This window comes from Notamacropus eugenii, chromosome 2 (genome assembly GCF_028372415.1).
Source record: "Notamacropus eugenii isolate mMacEug1 chromosome 2, mMacEug1.pri_v2, whole genome shotgun sequence".
NCBI classification, from domain to species: domain Eukaryota; kingdom Metazoa; phylum Chordata; class Mammalia; order Diprotodontia; family Macropodidae; genus Notamacropus; species Notamacropus eugenii.
The window spans coordinates 361,470,642-361,488,143 of record NC_092873.1 but is presented as its reverse complement, the minus strand read 5'-3'; the positions used below and the strand labels follow the sequence as shown (position 1 = coordinate 361,488,143).

Genomic DNA, 17,502 nt, shown 5'->3' with positions numbered 1-17,502 from the left:
GTCCTCACCTCTCCTCCTAAACACATACAAATTAATTCCTGTGCCATTACCACCACTCAGTCTCCATAAAAGTAAATGCATGCCTGAAACAGGGATACAGAATTATCCAATCCAGCAACCATGATAACTTGAGCAGAAGGGTGGAACTGCACTGATGAGATTTTAGCAGAAGAAGGACGTTCAGCATTTGCATTCAAGCAACTCTTCATCTGTAGAAAAGGAAAAGAAATGAACACAACATGCTTAACACAATTACACTGAGAAGAAATCAGTGGCTAGTTAACCAAGACTATCTCAGTTTCCAACTGTGAATCCCCAGTGCTGGTTCTGCTTTACACAGAGTAGGGATTTAATGTTTATTGGATGGAATCATATGGCTTAAGATTAGTTATTTACTTCAGAGGAACAAAACATCTTCTGAGTATCAACAGTGGCATAGGAGAAAACCTGAGAGACTTCGATTCTAGTCCTGGCTCTACTACCAGGGAGTAGCTATGTGACCTAAGGCAAGTCACAACTACTCTGGGCCTTGGGTTCCTCTTCTACAAATTGTGTTGGGGGGAGGGAAACGGAGGACAAATAGTTTAGACAGCCTTTAATACTTCTGTATGAGTTGTAAAATTTAGTCTGTATCTTGACACTTTGTTATATTCCTAGTCTTCTCCCTCACCCCTACAATTCCCTTTTTATTGGGAGAAAAAGGAAGTTGCTTAGTCACAAAGAACCAAGAAAAAAATATCTAGGATTCCCAATTCCCAGGGTCCTAGAGCTTGACAATAGTTCCTAGCCATATCACTTCAAAATTATATAGCCTAATGTAGAAAAGAAAATCCACAATTATTTATATGTATATGAAAATATTCATAATAGTGATATATAACATTAAGATATGCACATTTTACACATATACATATATTCATATACATATATGTGTATGTGTATGTGTATATATGTAGAAAACCTGTCCAACCCCAAGGATGGAGTTATCAGGAACTAGAATTAGACTAATGTAACATGAACCTGCTCCAGATACTAAGAACTTATGGTACCATAAAGGATTTAAACAGAGAACATAAAAGCTCATTAAATCAATATTCACTCTAACCTGCAGGATCCCACGTGGTAAAGAGGCTGATGTAGATATAAAATTTCCGGTCCTTTTCAAGAGGTCATCTTCATCCTCATCACTATCATCTAAAACAAATACATCAACAACCATAGGAAAAAATATGTACAAATCACTAAAAAAAAAGAGAAATGTAAACTAAATCACCTGCAGTTCTAGTTCACACTTAGCAAAGATGAGAAAAAGGGAAAAAAAAGTGTCAAAGGGTCTATGGAACTATACTCACAATGCTGCATGGCTGGTAGCACTATGAATGGTTTAGTCATTCTGGAACACAATTTGGAGCTATACATAAAAAAGTTACTAAACTAGGACCCAGCAATACTAGATATAAAGGGAAAGGACTTATATGCAAAATATTTTATTAGCATTTTTTGTAATAGGAAAGAACTGGAAATAAAGTAGGCACCTGTCAGGAATGGCTGAATAAAATATGAAATATAAATATAATGGAATACTATTGAAACATAAAAAGAAGAAATTCAAAGAAACATAGGCAGAATTATATGAACTGATGTTGAGTGAAATGAACACAACCAGGAAAATAATATATAATTGCCTCTAATATTGTAAAGGAAAACATCTTTGAAAGACTTAAAAGAACTGTGATCAATGCAGTGATCGACAATAACTATAAATCATGCTGCCTCTTAGCGAAGGTGGTGGACTACAGAAAAGTGCAAAACTTGACAGGTTTTCAGACTCAGTCAATGTGTGAATTTTTTACTACAAGGAAGGGGTAGAGATATCAAAAAAAAGACAAACAGATGTTAATGAAACATTTTTTTAAAATAAACAAAAGAGAAGAGAAGGAAGTTCAAAAGAAGAGTAAGACAAAGGACAGTTTTGGTACAATTGTGTTAAATAAATCATTAAAAAAAAGCTGTATGGTAAATACATCCATTCCATATAAACTTTTTTTCCTATTATTTGCATGTAGAAATGTGCACGTTTGTCATACATAAGAAAGAATTCAATAAGGAAAAGAAACTCAGGGGAAAAAATAAAATAAATCCCACAGGTCATTTTTTTTTCCCCAATGAGTAATACTTGCCTGCAACAACCCCAAATTTCTATATTTCTCTCCTTTTTAAAAAACTACAATGGAGGTAGAGTGAATTCAAAGTAAACAAAAAAAGACTAAGTTAAAGCTCATATGGTTAACATTGAATTCTTACACTTTCAAATAAGAGAATCAAGATTCCAGAAGATTATGCAAGAAAAGGATAAATGAATCTAACCATATTACCTGTGTCTCCATTACACTTCAGGTCCTCCTAGCCCTTAGGTTTAAAAAAAAATCCACTGCATAACTACAAGATGAAGGTACATCCACTTGAGAGTTATTTATATTTAAAAACAAACAAAAACCCCAACTTTAGTTGACTGCATGCATGATACAAGTCAACAGTGCACTGTGCCTTCTACAAGTATTTTTTTAAGACTAAAGTAAAATACTGAGCTTCATGAATAAATAGCCCAAGATTCTGAACAAGAGAAGCAATGGTTACCTTCTGAAAGTATCTTCTTCCTGCTCATCTCTGCCCAAGCAGGTGTTCCACCCATTGCATGCTGAAATCTAAAAAGAATAACGAGGTACATTTTCTTGGTAATTACTTTGATTTTTCATGCTTACAAGCATATATAACACAGACTTACCAGGGTACAGAAGGTGAACTACCCCATGAGTTTATAACAAAAATGGCTCTCATTTTTTATATGATATCATCTCATATAATACCATCAGCATATATATAATTTAGAGCTAGAAAGTGACCTTAGAAACTAGCTAGTCAAATCCTCTAATTTTATATAAAGGAAAAGAAACCATAAAGATGAAGCAATTTGCCAAAGATCACACTGCTAGTCAAAAAGAAATGCCAGGATTTAAAGTAAAATTTTCATACTTCTAAATTCATTGCCATTTCTAGACACATGCCTTCTTTTCTTATTCCTATTCTACCAAAACATGAAATCTCTATAGCTCACTCCTTCCTTACCCTAAAAAAAAAACAAAAAACAAAAAACCTTCAACTCTGAAATATGCCTATTAATTCTTTACTGTTCAATAGCATACTCATCTACTATTTTTCCTTATCAGTTTCACTTCAAAACATTCAAGACTGCAGGAATTGGAATCCTCTACACAGTATTATATCAAATGTAAAGCTGGACAGGATTTAAAGTACAGAGAAACCTTTGGAGGATGACAGACTATATATCAAACACTTGAAAAAAACCCAGCCACTTAAAAAATTAACCCATCAGGGTTCTGTTTCTACTTGTTTTCAAATCTAAATATTGTTTGTATTAAGACAACCTGAGTTTTTTTTTTTAATAATTTGATAACTATATTTCCATATAAACAGTTCTCTCTACAGTCCTGTGCATCTTATTTTATGCATTTAAAACACATTCTTCTGAGAAGAGGTCCATAAGCTTCACCAGACTGCCCAAAGGGTCTTGGGACACAAAAAAGGGTGATTATTAAAAGGTATCCTACCTTGATGAATGACAAACCATAATGAAGAATGTGTTTGAATTTCATAGGTATTTCATGATAGCTTAGGCTCAACCTATCTTTTCCGATTTTAATAATGGTACTCAAGGAATGAGATGTTAATCAAAAAACTATCATTCCTCACAATGCAAGTGTAAATGGAACACATCTATTTGCTAACTGTTCTTCTTCACTGAAATATCCTACTTGAGACACTTCCTAAACTATATAACAAGTGGAAAACATTTCCCTTATGAACCTAGAGAAGGAAACTCCAGTCTAACAATTTCATTGGTTCACAGAGGCAAGTACCAAGAACCAGTGCCTTATTTATTCCTACAGTTGTCAAAGTGTAAACATTAATCATCTAAAAAGCCATTTATGATATTGCTTCCTGAAAGTTTTTCCCTCTGTGCACCTGTTTCTCAGGATATTTAATTCTCAATTAGTTCTCTATTCCCTTTCTATAGTTCACTCTCTTTCCCTTCTTCATCCTACCCTGCCACTTCCTTTAATTCATTCATCACAAGCATCAGTGTCTGCAATGGACATCATAGATGGCCAAAATATAGGACATTCCCTACTCATTGTCATTTATTTATGTTTTTAAATATTAAAAATCAAAGATCTATGTGCTTATATTTCTCTCTAAATAAACTGAAATTAGTTTTTACTTACATTCCCTTTGCTTGTTCTTGGGGATCAATGGCCAACAGAAAAAAAAAAATCTTTCCTACCAATAAATCACTCTGTGACTCACAGTACAGGGCCCTCTGAGGGTAACAATTCAGTTACCCAAGTGTGCTAAGATTTGCAAAGCACTTTCCCTCCATCACTGGGGTAGATGTTATATAAACAGATGTTACTGTTTCCATTTACCAAATTATGAAAATGAGTAAGGTTCAGTGGGGTTAACCGACTTGTCCAAGGTCAAATAGTTTGTCAGGTGGTATTCAAACCCAAGTCATGCCTGAATCCAAAACACTTGCATTGTTACCATTGATATTCTATAAAACATACAATATCTAACAGGAAAATACATCATTCACTTAAGTCTACTGCAGACCTTTCATTTGTCACCAAAAGACTGACAGTTTCAAAATATATTACTGGCCATAAGTACATCACACAAAAATACTTACTCTTCTTTAAGTCTCCTTTGGAGTTTATCTTTGGAAAGTTTCTTTTCTTCTGCATTTTTTATCATATTTTTCCGAAACCGATGAGTCATGTCAATTCTATAGGAACAGAATAGCATAATCTGAAAATTCAACATATTTGTTCTTTGGTTTTTGAAACATAATACTGTTTAAAGTCCTAGATTTCACACAATTCCTTGCACTAATTAAATGACAGAAAGACTTTTCTGAAGTATCTGATAATTATAATTACAAGTACATTACTTAAAAAAGATATCTATATTTTACCCCATGGGAAATTAACTTCAATACCAATTTATTCATCTTAGTGTACAAAGAAATTTCAGTTTCCAGAAATGAATGTAGATTCTCCACTTACTCTTCTTCATTTTCATCTTCAGTATCCACCCAAGCTGGCTTCTTTTTGGAAGGAATATCATTTTTTGCTTCATTTTCCACTTCTGAGTCACTGGAATCTTCCTGAATACCATCCTAAAGCATAACAACAATAAATTCAACCAATATTGAATATGTGTTATCTTCCGTAAAAGGCACCATAGCACAGCTGATAAAAAGCCAGACTCGGGAGCCCAGGAAAGCTCCTGGTACAATGGCAAGATCACCTATGTAGCCAGAGGCCACAGGTTCAAAATTTGCTTGTGATACTCTAATGTTGTAGCTTTAGGCAAATCACTTAACTTCCCTAGGCCTCACTTTCTTCATCTGTAAATTTACGATCCAATAATTCTATGGGGTTTATGAACTGACACATATCTTTTATGTGATGCTGAGCATGTCTCTTCTCAGTGGGGGCAGGGATTAGGTTATAGAAGAATGCACAAGTCTGACCACATTGCCCCCTACTCACTAAACACCAGTGGCTCCCTACTACCTCCAGGAACAAACATGAAGCTTTCTGGCTGCCACTTCAAGTTCTTCATAAGCCAAACTCTTCTTGCACTCAATTACCCTGGACTCTAGCTGCTGCTGCTCCTAATACCTGCCTACTTGGAGCTCCTCATATAGGACCCTCCATCTCCAGACTCTGCCTTTTCACTGGCTGTTTCCTATGTTTGGAATGTACTTCCTACTCAACTCCACCTCCTGGATTCCTTCAAGACTCAGTTCAAATCCCATTTTCTACAAGAGACCTTTCACCTTTTCCCTTCTTGCCATTTCGTCCCCCCACATTACCTTCCACTTTACTCTGCATACATCTTGTGTGTGCATTTACATTAGAATTTGAGTTCCTTGAGGGTCAAGGACTATGTTTTTGCCTTTGTGTCCCCAGCACTTGGCATCGTGCCCAGCATATAACAGCATTTAATAAATGCATATGATCTGCCCTTCTCCCCAGCCCCAACTCCCAGAAAGTTAGGCACCTAAGATACAAAGACAGATAGGGCCCTGCTTTCAAGAAACTTACAATCTAATAAGAGAAAGAGAAAAGGGGCTGGATAGGAACTGGATCTATCATTTCACTAGTACAGTATAGGTAATCCTCTGATAAGGAAACTCCTATTAATGCAGGCTGGTGTCTTCTTGGAAACTTCGTAGAGTCCTGAGACGTTGAGTGACTTGCTTGGCAATGTGAACATAAGTCTTTCTGGCTTCAAGGCCAGCTCTCTATTTAATACATTATGCTCCTCTAGGAGAAGAAAGTTTTATATACAATAACTATAAAAAAGGGGGAATATAATAAATTAAAAAAGCTCCAGGAGCCAAATTTCTCCAAATCTAGTTTTCCCCTCTTTCTACACAATGGATGGTAGAACCCCTTCTGATGAGATAAAGGATGGAATGTCAGTGACAAGAAGTTCTCTAAGAAACCAGCAGAAAATGAAAAGACTCAAGAAGACCAGCAGAGGGCTCAGGATAGGAAAAGAAAAATGGGACTGTCAAGAAGAGAAGATCAGCAAGCAGAAAAAAAAGAATCACATAGGAGAACAAAAAGTGAGTAAAAACTAAAGAAAGTAACAGACACAGGACAAAAATTAACAAGAAAACCAAAGTGAGGAAAATTGACAGGGCTGAAGAATAGAAAACATTCACATGTTAGAATTCATTTGATAAATGCTCAAGTGCCAAAGATTGTGCTAGGTGCTTGAAGAAACATAAAGAAAAATGGGATTTCCGGGCCTCAAGGGGCTTACAATCTAATATTAGAGAATGGACAGGACGAGATAATTCCTGCTCCACATCCATAACAATACCACTTCCCTAGCCCTGTAACTAACTTAGGATATTTCATGTCAGAGCCCACTTCATTCTAAACTTTTTGATTCTCACTTCTTTCCTAGGAAAAAATCACCAAATACACCAAGGAAACAAGCCTCTGCTTGCCCTCAGTCCCACGAGGTAGAAACATGTAAGGAATGCCCTCAGCTCCTCAATCTTTCAGAACACAGGACCTATTACAAGAATACTTTCAGCTCCCCTCTTTCTCAACTATTCCATCGCTTTCATTCTAAGGTCAGAAGCTGATCATCTTTGCTTCTTCCCACCACATGGCCTATGTAACATTCCATCCAATCTCACCATTTTTTCTTTGGAAACACACATCTCACACTGGGGCTATTCCCTATTCCCACTGCCACCACTCTAGACTACCTCATGCCAGGTTTACTGCCGGTCTCTTAATTGGCTTCCCAGTCATCCTGCTGCCTGTCTCTGCTGTGTGATTCTGCAGATCACAATTTAATTGTTTCAGTTTCTCCTATTTAAGAGCTTGAAGTAAATCTCCAAACTCCCCTGCCAGGTTTTTGTGAAATTCCATCATCTGGCCCCATTTTCTCTCTCTAATTTTATTTCTTCCTCTAGCCCACCAGCACTCTCTGGCTGCAGTCCTCACTGGACCTACTATACACCATGACCTTTCCACCACCCTGCTGTTCCTCCCACCTCCATGCCTTGTGCTTCCTTCCAGGAGATAGTCTGAACTCCATCTTCTAGAAAACCTCATAGACAAAGATCACATCAAACATCCCTAACAATAAAAAAAACTGCAATGCATTTCCACTATGTGTATTAACTTATTTATAATTTCTAAACATGTAGCACTGCATTAATAACTATGTACCTCACAGAACTTAGGCTAAAAGAGAAAATATAAGGATGAAATAAAGATGAAATAATATTTGATCCTCACGTTAATAAGAAACCACTAGGGCTTACTGAGTAGGAAAATATTATGTTCAGACCCACACCTTAGCATCTGTGTGAAAAATGGATTGGAGAGGGGAAGAAATTTGAGGGAGACCAATTAGGAGGTTACTGCAACTGTCTAAGAGGGAGGTAATAAGGCTCTGAACTAGGATAGAAGCTGATTTGAGTACAGAAGAGAACAGATACCAAAAGATGTTGAGGAGGAAGCAAATGCAAGATGTAACAACTGACTGGTTATACTGAGTTAGGGAATATGAGAAGCTGAGAAGATGAATGACAACAAAAAAGTGGAGAAAATCAAAAGAAATAGAGAAGGTCAGAAGATGGATTTTGGGGGAAAGGTAATGAAATGTTTAGACATGCTGAGTTTGAGATGCTCATGGAATGTCCAGTTCAAAATGTCTAATAAGCAGTACTGACATGGACCTGGCATTCAGCAAAGAAATTATTACTGGATAGATCTTGGAGTGGTCTGCATAAAAATGATAACTGAACTCATAGGAGAGACTGTATATAGAAACAAGAGGATCCAGGACAGAACTTTGGGGAACATGCAACTTAGAACACAAGACATAGATAATGATCCAGAACTGAGGAATGACCAGAAAGTTGGGAGAAGAATCAAGAGAGCAGTATTATGACAACACAAAAATGACAAAGCATTCAGAAAGAAAAGGTGTTCAAAAATATCATATCTCCTAAACAGTTAAGAAAGATGATTATTGAAAAAAGAAAATCTGATTTGGCAATTAAGGCATCACTGAAGAGACCAATTTCAACTGAGTAAGGAATCAAGGATAAGGAAGAGGTTGAGAATCTGGGAAACTAGAAGAGGTAAGTTTAAAAGAAGGATAATTTTGGGGGGAAAATAATATAATGGCAAATTATCCATGCGTTTACATCCTATGTTACTCACTCTCCCAGAAAAAAATGAAGAGGAGGTAAGGATTGAGAAATCTGGCAACACAGCTTCAGCAGCTGATGGGGCCTAGCTTACTTTAAATTATAATTCTTAAAGAAGGGAAGAGGCAAAGAACAGGAAGTGGTGAAGTAGTGCAGTTGTGTTGGAGCCAAGCCACTATTGGCTACTGGAGGGAAGGCAGGATTAAACCCCTCTTTCCACCCTCTGATGGGCTGATAACCTACCCCTTGGGGTCAAGCCTGATGCTCCTTGGAATATCTAGGACTGCACTTTGAAGACCACTTTTCTAGACTACAAAAGCACATAGATCTCTTTTTCCAAACTCCAACTGCAAGCAGAATCTATCAAAATTTAGCACAAAAAAAAAAAATCACATAATATTAAAGCCTTGCCCTTCCATTAGCCAGGAAAGGAAATCTGATTTGCCCAGTTCTCAAGTGTCTTAACCAAAAGTTTGTTCAGAATTCACCAGAAAAAGCATTTTTAAAGCAAATTTATGTATTACTTGCTGGGGATACAAAAGCAAAAAGTGAAACAGTCCCCCTCCTCAAAGAGCTTATTAATTCTACCTCAGGCAAACAAAAGTTATGCAACTACACACAAAATACTTTCTTGCTGGGGCCTGACCCCAGGTTTCCTGACTGCCAATCTAGTGCTCTTTCCACTGCACCATTGCTTTCTAGAAAATATTTACCAATCAACAAATAATTACTTATTAAGCATTAATTCCTCAAAGAACTTAAGCTCTAACAGTGAGGGCAAAACATATACAAATATATGCATAAGAACATCTATACACTGAAAATGGGAAATAAAGTAAAGGGGGTGGAGGAAGGGGGGGAGACCAGGTATGGCCTACAGCAGGAGGGAGGCCTGAGGGAAAACACTCCAGGTATAGGGGACAACCAGTGAAAAGGCAGAGAACAACAAACAATGGGGACTGCATCAGAGTAGATGCAGTTATGTATAAAAAGACTGAAAAAGGAGGAATAAAGTAGTGAAGAAGGATTTTAAATGTCAAACGGAGGATTTTAAGTTTGATCCTAGATGTAATAGTGAGGCACTGGAGTTTACCGAGTAGGGGGATGGGGGTATAAGAATCTAAACCTACTTATCCTCTGGAAATATCAATTTAGCAACAGAATGGAGAGTGGATTGTAGTAGAGACTTGAGGCAGAGAGACCAACCAGCAAGCTACTTAAATGAGAAGATGAGAGCTTGTGACAGCTGAGTGACTGTCAAGAAGGAAACAAGATTTGCTATGAAGGTGGAAATGACAAGACTTGGTAACATACTGTACACACAGGGTAAGATGGAGGAGTTGAAGATGACACCAAGTTTTTGCAAAACTGGGTGACCAGGAAAATACTGGTACCTTGGCAGTAAGTGGAAAATCCGAAAGAGGGAAGAATTTGGGAATTAAGGTAATAAATTCATTTTCAAGTATGAGGTGTCTATAAGACATCCAGTTGGAAATATCCCAAAAGAAGTCAATGATGTGAGACTGGGGGTCAGGAGAGGGGTTTGGGCTGGATAAACAGATTTGAGGATATCTTTATAGAGAAGATAATTGAATCCAGAAAAGATATGGAGATCACCAAGTAAAATAGTATAGAGTAGGGTTTGACAAACTACCTTCTTGGCACTATGCTAAACAGGGTCAGGAAGAGAATCTGGTGACAGAAATGTAAACAAACTAGAGAGCAGTGAGTATTCAGAAGAGGATATTATATATTATATATGAACAGGTTCAAAGCCTTCAGAATTGAAAAAGGATGAAGGAAAAGAAATTAGATCAAGCAATTCAGAGGTCACTGGTAACTTTGCAGAGAGCAGTTTCAGCTGAATGATGGATGAGGTCCAGAGCCAAACCTGGGAGAGAAGAGAGACTACAAAAACTGGAAGCACATACTATAAGCACTGATTATAAACGACTTTCTCAAGTTTAACTAAAGCAGGAAAGGGAAGGCAGAGATGGTCCGAGCAAGTGACAGTTTTAAGGAAGATGGAACCACGGTCTTATGTATAAGCCAGCAGGTACACTTATAAACAGTAGGACTGAAAATTAGCGAGAATGCGGATAACAGGGTAGGAAATACGCCCTACAAGAAGGTCGCTGAGCTTGCAAGTAGAGGGGACTGCCTGGTCAAGGGCTATCTCTTAGAGGCAACAACGGAGGAGAGAATGGGAGCTGACAGCGGAGTGACGAGAAATGAGGCAGAGGGGACAAAGAGAAAGTTTTCTGTAAGGCAAGGTCCTCCACTTCCAGGGTGGGAAGAGGAGAAAAGTCGGGGGAGGCTTGAGAAAGGACGAAAAGGTTGGGAAAGGCCAGTAAGCATTTGTACAAGGACGGCCTCGGGCCACAAAGTGCCCAGGAGAGATTTTTGTAACCAATTCGTGGAGGACCCTGAGTGCAAGATGTCCTACAGCAGCACGTGTATGGAAATGGCAGGCTGATGGTGGGGGTGACCCAAGGCCGCGGCTGGTTAGGGCCAGATCTTGGACAAAGTAGGAGCGCAGCGTGAATTTATCACGGCCGCCAAGGGGTAGGGATGGGGACCGGAGGGGAGCTTGGCCACTTCAGAGACATCTTCTCCCTCCCCCAACAACACAGCCCGCCCCGCCCCCACAGCAGAGGACCAGCCTCCCTGCCTCCCGCGGTGGGGTTCGCTCACCTCGAGGCCCCGAAGCCTTCCCAGCAGCAGGTCCTCCTCATCTAAGGCTCCGTCGCCGAACACCAGCTCCTCCAGGCATCGCTCCACCTCCGGTTTATCGGCGCCCAGTGCCAGCTGGTGCAGTTGCTGGAGCCGCCTCTGCTCCTCCGCAGAAGAACTGAGGCCGGGGCCGGCACCGGGCCGGGGAGAGGTCTTTTTCCGGACCGAGCGGGCTGACTTAGAGACCTCCCGATTCCGACCCCGGCCCCGGCCCAGGTCCCCGCCCCGACCCCGGCTCCCGCCGCGGTTCCAGCCCTGGCCGCGCTTGGACACCACGCTCCTATCGGGCGGCATGGCTCAGCGGGGCACTCTCAGAGAGAGGAGGACCTCGGTACGCAAGCTCAGCGTAGCCTCTATTTCCGCCGCCGCAGAGGCTGATGGGGTGTGCCTGGTCTCTTTGCACGTGACCCAACACTTTCCCTACGTAACCTCCCACTCCCCTCGCGAGCCCCTCCCCACGTGACACTCCCTTAGTAAGACCTCATCCCAGCGGATGTAGGGGGGACGAAGTAGAAATGGTTTTGATTGACGCACCCTGCAAATCCGAGTTACAAAAGACAGAGCTAAAGGAGAAATAAATGGGTAAATGTGTTTTAATGTCCGCATGCTCAACGCTCGACTTGGTTTGGTTGCTCGTTCTAACCCCAGTTTAGCGACTCTCCAATCCCTTCCTGGTTGGTAGCGCCTGGGAGAGTACGGCGCCTGTGTAGGGTCTAGTGCAGGAAGGGAGGGAGGGCAAGGGGGAAGTGGGCCAATCGGGCCACGGGTCACAGCGCAGGCGCGTTGGGCAGGGAGGGCTATGTTAATGTTGTTGATATCTTGGGGCCACCCGAGTTAAAAGAGGTAGGGGTAAAATCTTGGGGTTTACCAGAGCGGCAGCGTCGAGTCTGGGCTGAGGCGGGAGCTCTCCTGCAGCTGCTGTCCCTGGGAGAGGCGCCGGCCCCCGCCGCGGGGAGGGGGCTCGGCGGACCTGGGGAGCACAGCCCGCCTCTGCCCATGAGGCCCTGATGGAAAACACAAAGGATCTGGTGAGAGCGGAACGCGGCGGCGGCTTTGTGTGGAAGCGGACGGGGTTGGGTGGGCGGCGGGCCGCAGCAGCTCCCCCGACCGGGCCCCGCCGCCACCTCGGCTCCCCCCCCCACTTGCCTTAAGGGCCGTTAACGGTTTCCTGGAGCCGCCCCCTTTCCTAGGAAGAAACAGCCCTGGGAAAAGTTTGCGTCCGCGGCTGCGCGGGGGTCGGCCGCAGCCTGGAAGCCATCTCCCCCCTTCCCCGAGACCCCCTCCCAACCATCCGGGGCAGCGGGACTGGCCGCACGTGGTGGTGGAAACACTGCAAGGGGGCGGGGTGCGGCGTGGGAACCAGGGCATCTCCCACTTCCCGGTATTGGCTAAGTCCTTTAGGAAGGTCTAGGGAGTGGGGAGAAGGTGTGTGGGGTACACCCGGCTTTTTCCTGGGGCTTGTCAATCCTTGGGTTTTCCACGCGTGCCCTCGTCCCGCCCCCCGCTGACCTAGATTCCACTGAGTTGGCGTGAACTAAGGTGGGAGGGAGTAGGTGGAAAAATCCGTCAATCAGTAAACATTTGTTAAGAACCTACTACGTGCCGGGTTTTTTGCTAAGCGCTGGGAATAAAGAAAGGCAAAAAACAATTCCAGCTTTCAAGGAGCTGATGGGGTAGACTAAGGAAGAAAACAGCATGCAAACATGATAAATACAGGATCAATTAAAAATAATCTCAGAGAGAAGCCCTAGAGTTAAGAGAAAGCATAGACGTGAAAAGCGACAGAAAACTTTGTTGAATCCCAGGCTTCTCAAGGGAAGGATTTTTGTGTGGGAAACCTACAAGCCTCAGGAGAGTCCTTGGAGTCCTCTTCTGAGGCGTTGTCTCCCAGATCTTACTTACTTACTCCCCACGTTTCACCCACAAAACACAAATATTTGTTGCCTAAGTCTCTGCTCTCTAAGGAATCCATCCTATTCACAGGTAGGGGACTGATTGGACCAAAAAGCCGCCCTCCATAGAAGCCAATCCTCCTTTTAGAAGAAACTAACTAATCTGCTTTCTAATGTGGCTCTGCCCAGGTTCTTCAGAGTAAGAGTAAGAATACAAGTTTTTAAAACCTTCCCCCACCCCCAACACTTTCTCCAAAAACATTTTAATATTGTTTGCAGAACTGCTTTTAATGATTTTTCGGTAAGTTGGGTAGAGTATTTTCTATTTTATATGTTAATTCAGCTCTGATTTGTTGTTTTTCACATAAGAATTTTCTCTTAGTTGAATTAGTGCTATCTCTAAAATCAAATCGTTTCACCCAAGTCGGGGTGGTAGCTGATATGTAGAATGCTTCCGCAGCTTTTCTCTTCCCAGTTTGAAAGTGTGGAAGAAATCTGAATGTGTGTGTGATATCTGCAAAGTGAACACTGGTGTAAAAATTAGAGTAAGTACTGTGTTTTTTAGCTTCTGCTCCCTGGCTCTGTTAGGCTAATTTAAACACACTCTTCTCACCTCCACCTGCCTCGGACTGTTGCCACTTAAAGGACATGTTGCTTTGAAATTTTCCCATGCTTAGACTGCAACTCTTTTTTAATGCTCTTTTTAGAATTTTTTTAAATCTATAAGTCCATATTCACGGGCATATAGGCACTTTAATAAATGACTAACTTCTTTAATAAGATGTTTATTTGTTAATATCTTATTGGGGGATATTTCTATGGAAACATCTAGTTTGGAATTTTCTGTACCTTCAAATATCCCAAAAGTTTTAATTAATGTTGAGTTCTAGGGTGTTGTCCTGCTTGCTTTTAAGATGAACTGTGAGAACTTAAGTTAATTGACTGACTAGACAAGAAAAACTGGTTTGGTACATATTGCAGAAAGTCCTGCTTCACTTGTGTTTTTCCCTCGCACTTGGGTTATATATTGACCATAGCTTTGGCAAGTGTTCAATTGTTTCTGCCCTTCAGTTTCATCTAGAAATTTTACAAGCTGTGGTCTTCATTTCTTAATAATTTTTAAATGACATGTTACATTGGTTTAAAAGCAAATATCAGCTTTAGTTTAGAACTAAACTAGAAACAGTTCCATGTAATGTAAATATAGAGTGTTCATTCATTTAATGAATGAATGGGGATATAAATAGAAAAAAAGCAAGGCAGCCCTTGCTCTCCAGGAACTCACATTCTGATGGAGGAAACAGCATATAGGGGGCAGTTCCACAGCAGATCAGATGCAATAGCCCAGGGATCTTAATGTTGCAGTGGCAAAACAGATGGTAGTGTATCTTTCGCATCATTGCCATTGATAAAAATGTATTAGTGCCAAGGACTCTGATGTTGAAACCTTCCTTTGGGGGCCTTTACTAGCTGTGATTGCTGAGTAGGCAGGGGTCTGTTCCTCACAAAGAACCCTGGACATTGAGCAGGGGAGGCGGGCCACTGCTTTCCCTCTAACTCTTGGGTACACCAGGGTCCAAAGGGAAAGTACTAGTTGAGGTAGTAGGTTATTATTCCCCTGGACAAGAGCTTCTAGGCAGGACTAGAAGCAGAAAAAGTGGGGGGGGGAGGAGAGCCCACAACTGTTCCTGGGTCCCCTTGGCAATTAAAAGGCATTCCTCAGTGGAGGAAACAACCAAATTCTTAGGTGGCAGATCATTATAATTGTAATATTTGTTCTATAGCTTTCTTAACTATAGAATATTTGATTAGTTTTTGAAATTTGGTATTTTTATTTAAAATTTAGAACGCTACTTCAAGAAAACCCAGAAAATTCATACTAGTCACAAGGATTAAAGTCTGAAAGTGACACCAAACATTAGTTTAATTTTTCCCTGTAACTGGAAAGCCTTGTGAGAGTAGAAGGAAGATTAAAAATGTACAAATCCCCCCTCTTCTTTCCCCACTCCCTTGCTTATTTACCAAAAGCACAATTGCAAGAATTACTGATTATCACTTCAATATATGACTAGAATAAACTAAGAATTTTTTTTTTAATTTAGAAATTTTTGCTTCATTTGCTGGAACCCACAAGAAATGAGAAACAGTGGAACGAAAATCATTGTACAAGTTTCAGAAACAAAACTCAGTTTGGGCAGGAACAGACTGGTCAATAGGAAGAACACTGGTCTAGAGATTAAGAGACCTGGATTCAGTTCTCAGCTCTGTAGCTGACTAGCTGTATGCCTTGAATTGTTGTATGTAAAAATAAAAGTATTGACTAGATAGTCCCTAATGTCCCTTCTAACTCTTAAGTTCTACAATTTCGTACTCTAGCATTAGCAATTTAGTTCTGATTTCACTGTAAACTGAACTTTATCCAAAAACGTGGTGGCTAAAATTCTGAAGTTGGAGTTTAAATTCCACTTCAGACACCAGCTATCTGGGTCACCCTGGTCAAGTGACTTAACTTCTCTGAGACTATTTCTTCATCTGTAAAATGGGAATTAAAGTACCACTGACCTCACAGGGTGGGCATGAGGCTCTGTAAAGTATAAAGTTGAATTAGTGGTGTTCCTGGGATCTGAGTTAGAAAGAACATTACGTCATCTAGTCTAACACATAACAGTGAGCTGGAATCTACTCTCTAACATCTCCGACAATAGGTAATCCAGGTGCTCCTTGACAGACCTCAAAGTTGGGGAGCCTGCTACCTTAAAAATCAGGTCATCCTACGTTTGAACTGCCCAAAAGGGTGACCTGAATTTTGCATCTCTGCAGTATCCACACATTGCTTCTAGTTCTACCCTTCAGAACCAATTTTAAAAATTCTGTCATTCTACATGACAACCCATCAAGGAGAAAGATTTTTGTGTCTTTACTACTTCTTGTAGTATTGTTTCAAAGTTAAATATATCCCCAGTTCTTCAACTGATTATCATATGTTGTGGTTTCAGATTACCACTCTTTGGGTCCAGTTATTTAGAAATTACATTTGAGGGGAGGGGATGGAATGGTGCAGAATAAGCATTTATTAAGTGCCTATTATCTTAAGTGCTCTGCTAAGTACTTTATGAAGATTTCATTTGATCTGCACAACTACCCATTGAGTTAGGTGCTTTTATGATCCCTGTTTTATAGTTGAGAAAACAGAAGACAGGATCAGTGATTTAATCAGAATCGTCCTATGAGTGGGGCTGGATGTGAACTTGGGTCTTCCTGGCTCCAGGCCCAGTGCTCTTATTCATTGCACTAGCTAGCTGCCATCAGTTAGCAAGCATTTAATAAATGCTTTTTGTCTACCAAGCACTAAGGGTACAAAAAGAAAGGTGAAACTGCCTTCAACATTCTGTTGGGAGACAGCTTGTACATAAGTATATGCAAAACAAATACATGACAATGGAGTGGAAGGGAGGGTTTTAAGAGAAGTAGGGATTCTGAAAGACAGGTGAGGAGGCAGTACATTTCTGACCAATTGAGTGCCTGCTTTCAAGAGCATCAGGAAAGGCAGTTTTAGTAGACTGTTGAGTTTGTGAAAGGTAGTAAGTAATAGATATAAGACTGGAAAGGCAGACGCGGCTCCGGTTGTGAAAGGCTTTAAATGCCAAAGGATTTTGGTTTTGATCCTTAGGGTGATAGGGACCAACCAGAGTTTATTGACCAAGGCAAGGAGACAAGACCACTACTTTAGAAAGATTGCTTTGGCATCTAGGTAGAGGAGGAATTGAAGAAGGAAGACATCAATCCAAAGGGTATTTCAATAGTCTAAGAAAGGTGATGAAGGTCTAAACTGGAGTAATCAGGCGAGAAGAAAGGGGTCTGAGTGTGTGTGTGGGATGAGGTAGGATGAAGATTAGAGGATGACTCAAGGTTTCTAATCTGACTGATTAGAAGGATGGTAGTGGTCTCTACAGAAAGAGGGAAGTTATGAAGAATTAATTTGGAGAGAAAGATGATGTGTTGTTTTTTACGTCAGCTGGTTCTTTCAGTATCCTGAGATATAAT

The 17,502-nt window shown here is 40.7% G+C and overlaps 2 protein-coding genes and 1 long non-coding RNA gene across 21 annotated transcripts in view; 2 read left to right on the top strand and 1 right to left on the bottom strand.

Annotated features, from left to right (window-relative positions):
- Positions 1-12,049, bottom strand: part of UTP18 (UTP18 small subunit processome component) — a 40,095-nt gene extending 28,046 nt beyond the window's left edge. Inside the window, exons 1-6 of the mRNA XM_072646731.1 lie at positions 11,528-12,049; positions 5,145-5,257; positions 4,769-4,864; positions 2,638-2,705; positions 1,106-1,194; positions 84-209 (exon numbers count right to left, since the gene is read on the bottom strand). Of these exons, the coding sequence (XP_072502832.1) occupies positions 84-209; positions 1,106-1,194; positions 2,638-2,705; positions 4,769-4,864; positions 5,145-5,257; positions 11,528-11,860 (825 nt within the window). The 5' untranslated portion in view covers positions 11,861-12,049. The remainder of the gene's footprint in view (positions 1-83; positions 210-1,105; positions 1,195-2,637; positions 2,706-4,768; positions 4,865-5,144; positions 5,258-11,527) is intronic.
- Positions 6,576-17,502, top strand: part of MBTD1 (mbt domain containing 1) — an 81,840-nt gene continuing 70,913 nt past the window's right edge. For 5 of the 19 annotated variants that reach the window (XM_072646715.1, XM_072646714.1, XM_072646713.1 and 2 more), the window contains exon 1: positions 6,576-6,718. In XM_072646715.1, the coding sequence (XP_072502816.1) occupies positions 6,605-6,718 (114 nt within the window). In that variant the 5' untranslated portion in view covers positions 6,576-6,604. Of the gene's footprint in view, positions 6,719-8,641; positions 8,765-12,056; positions 12,149-12,385; positions 12,410-12,458; positions 12,595-13,549; positions 13,664-17,502 lie in introns of those variants that run through there. The other 14 variants (XM_072646723.1, XM_072646718.1, XM_072646730.1 and 11 more) reach the window with 10 other exon arrangements.
- On the top strand, positions 7,140-7,777 carry LOC140528669 (uncharacterized). The gene is made up of 2 exons (XR_011975254.1): positions 7,140-7,237; positions 7,586-7,777. It is a non-coding gene; the product is annotated as an uncharacterized lncRNA (long non-coding RNA).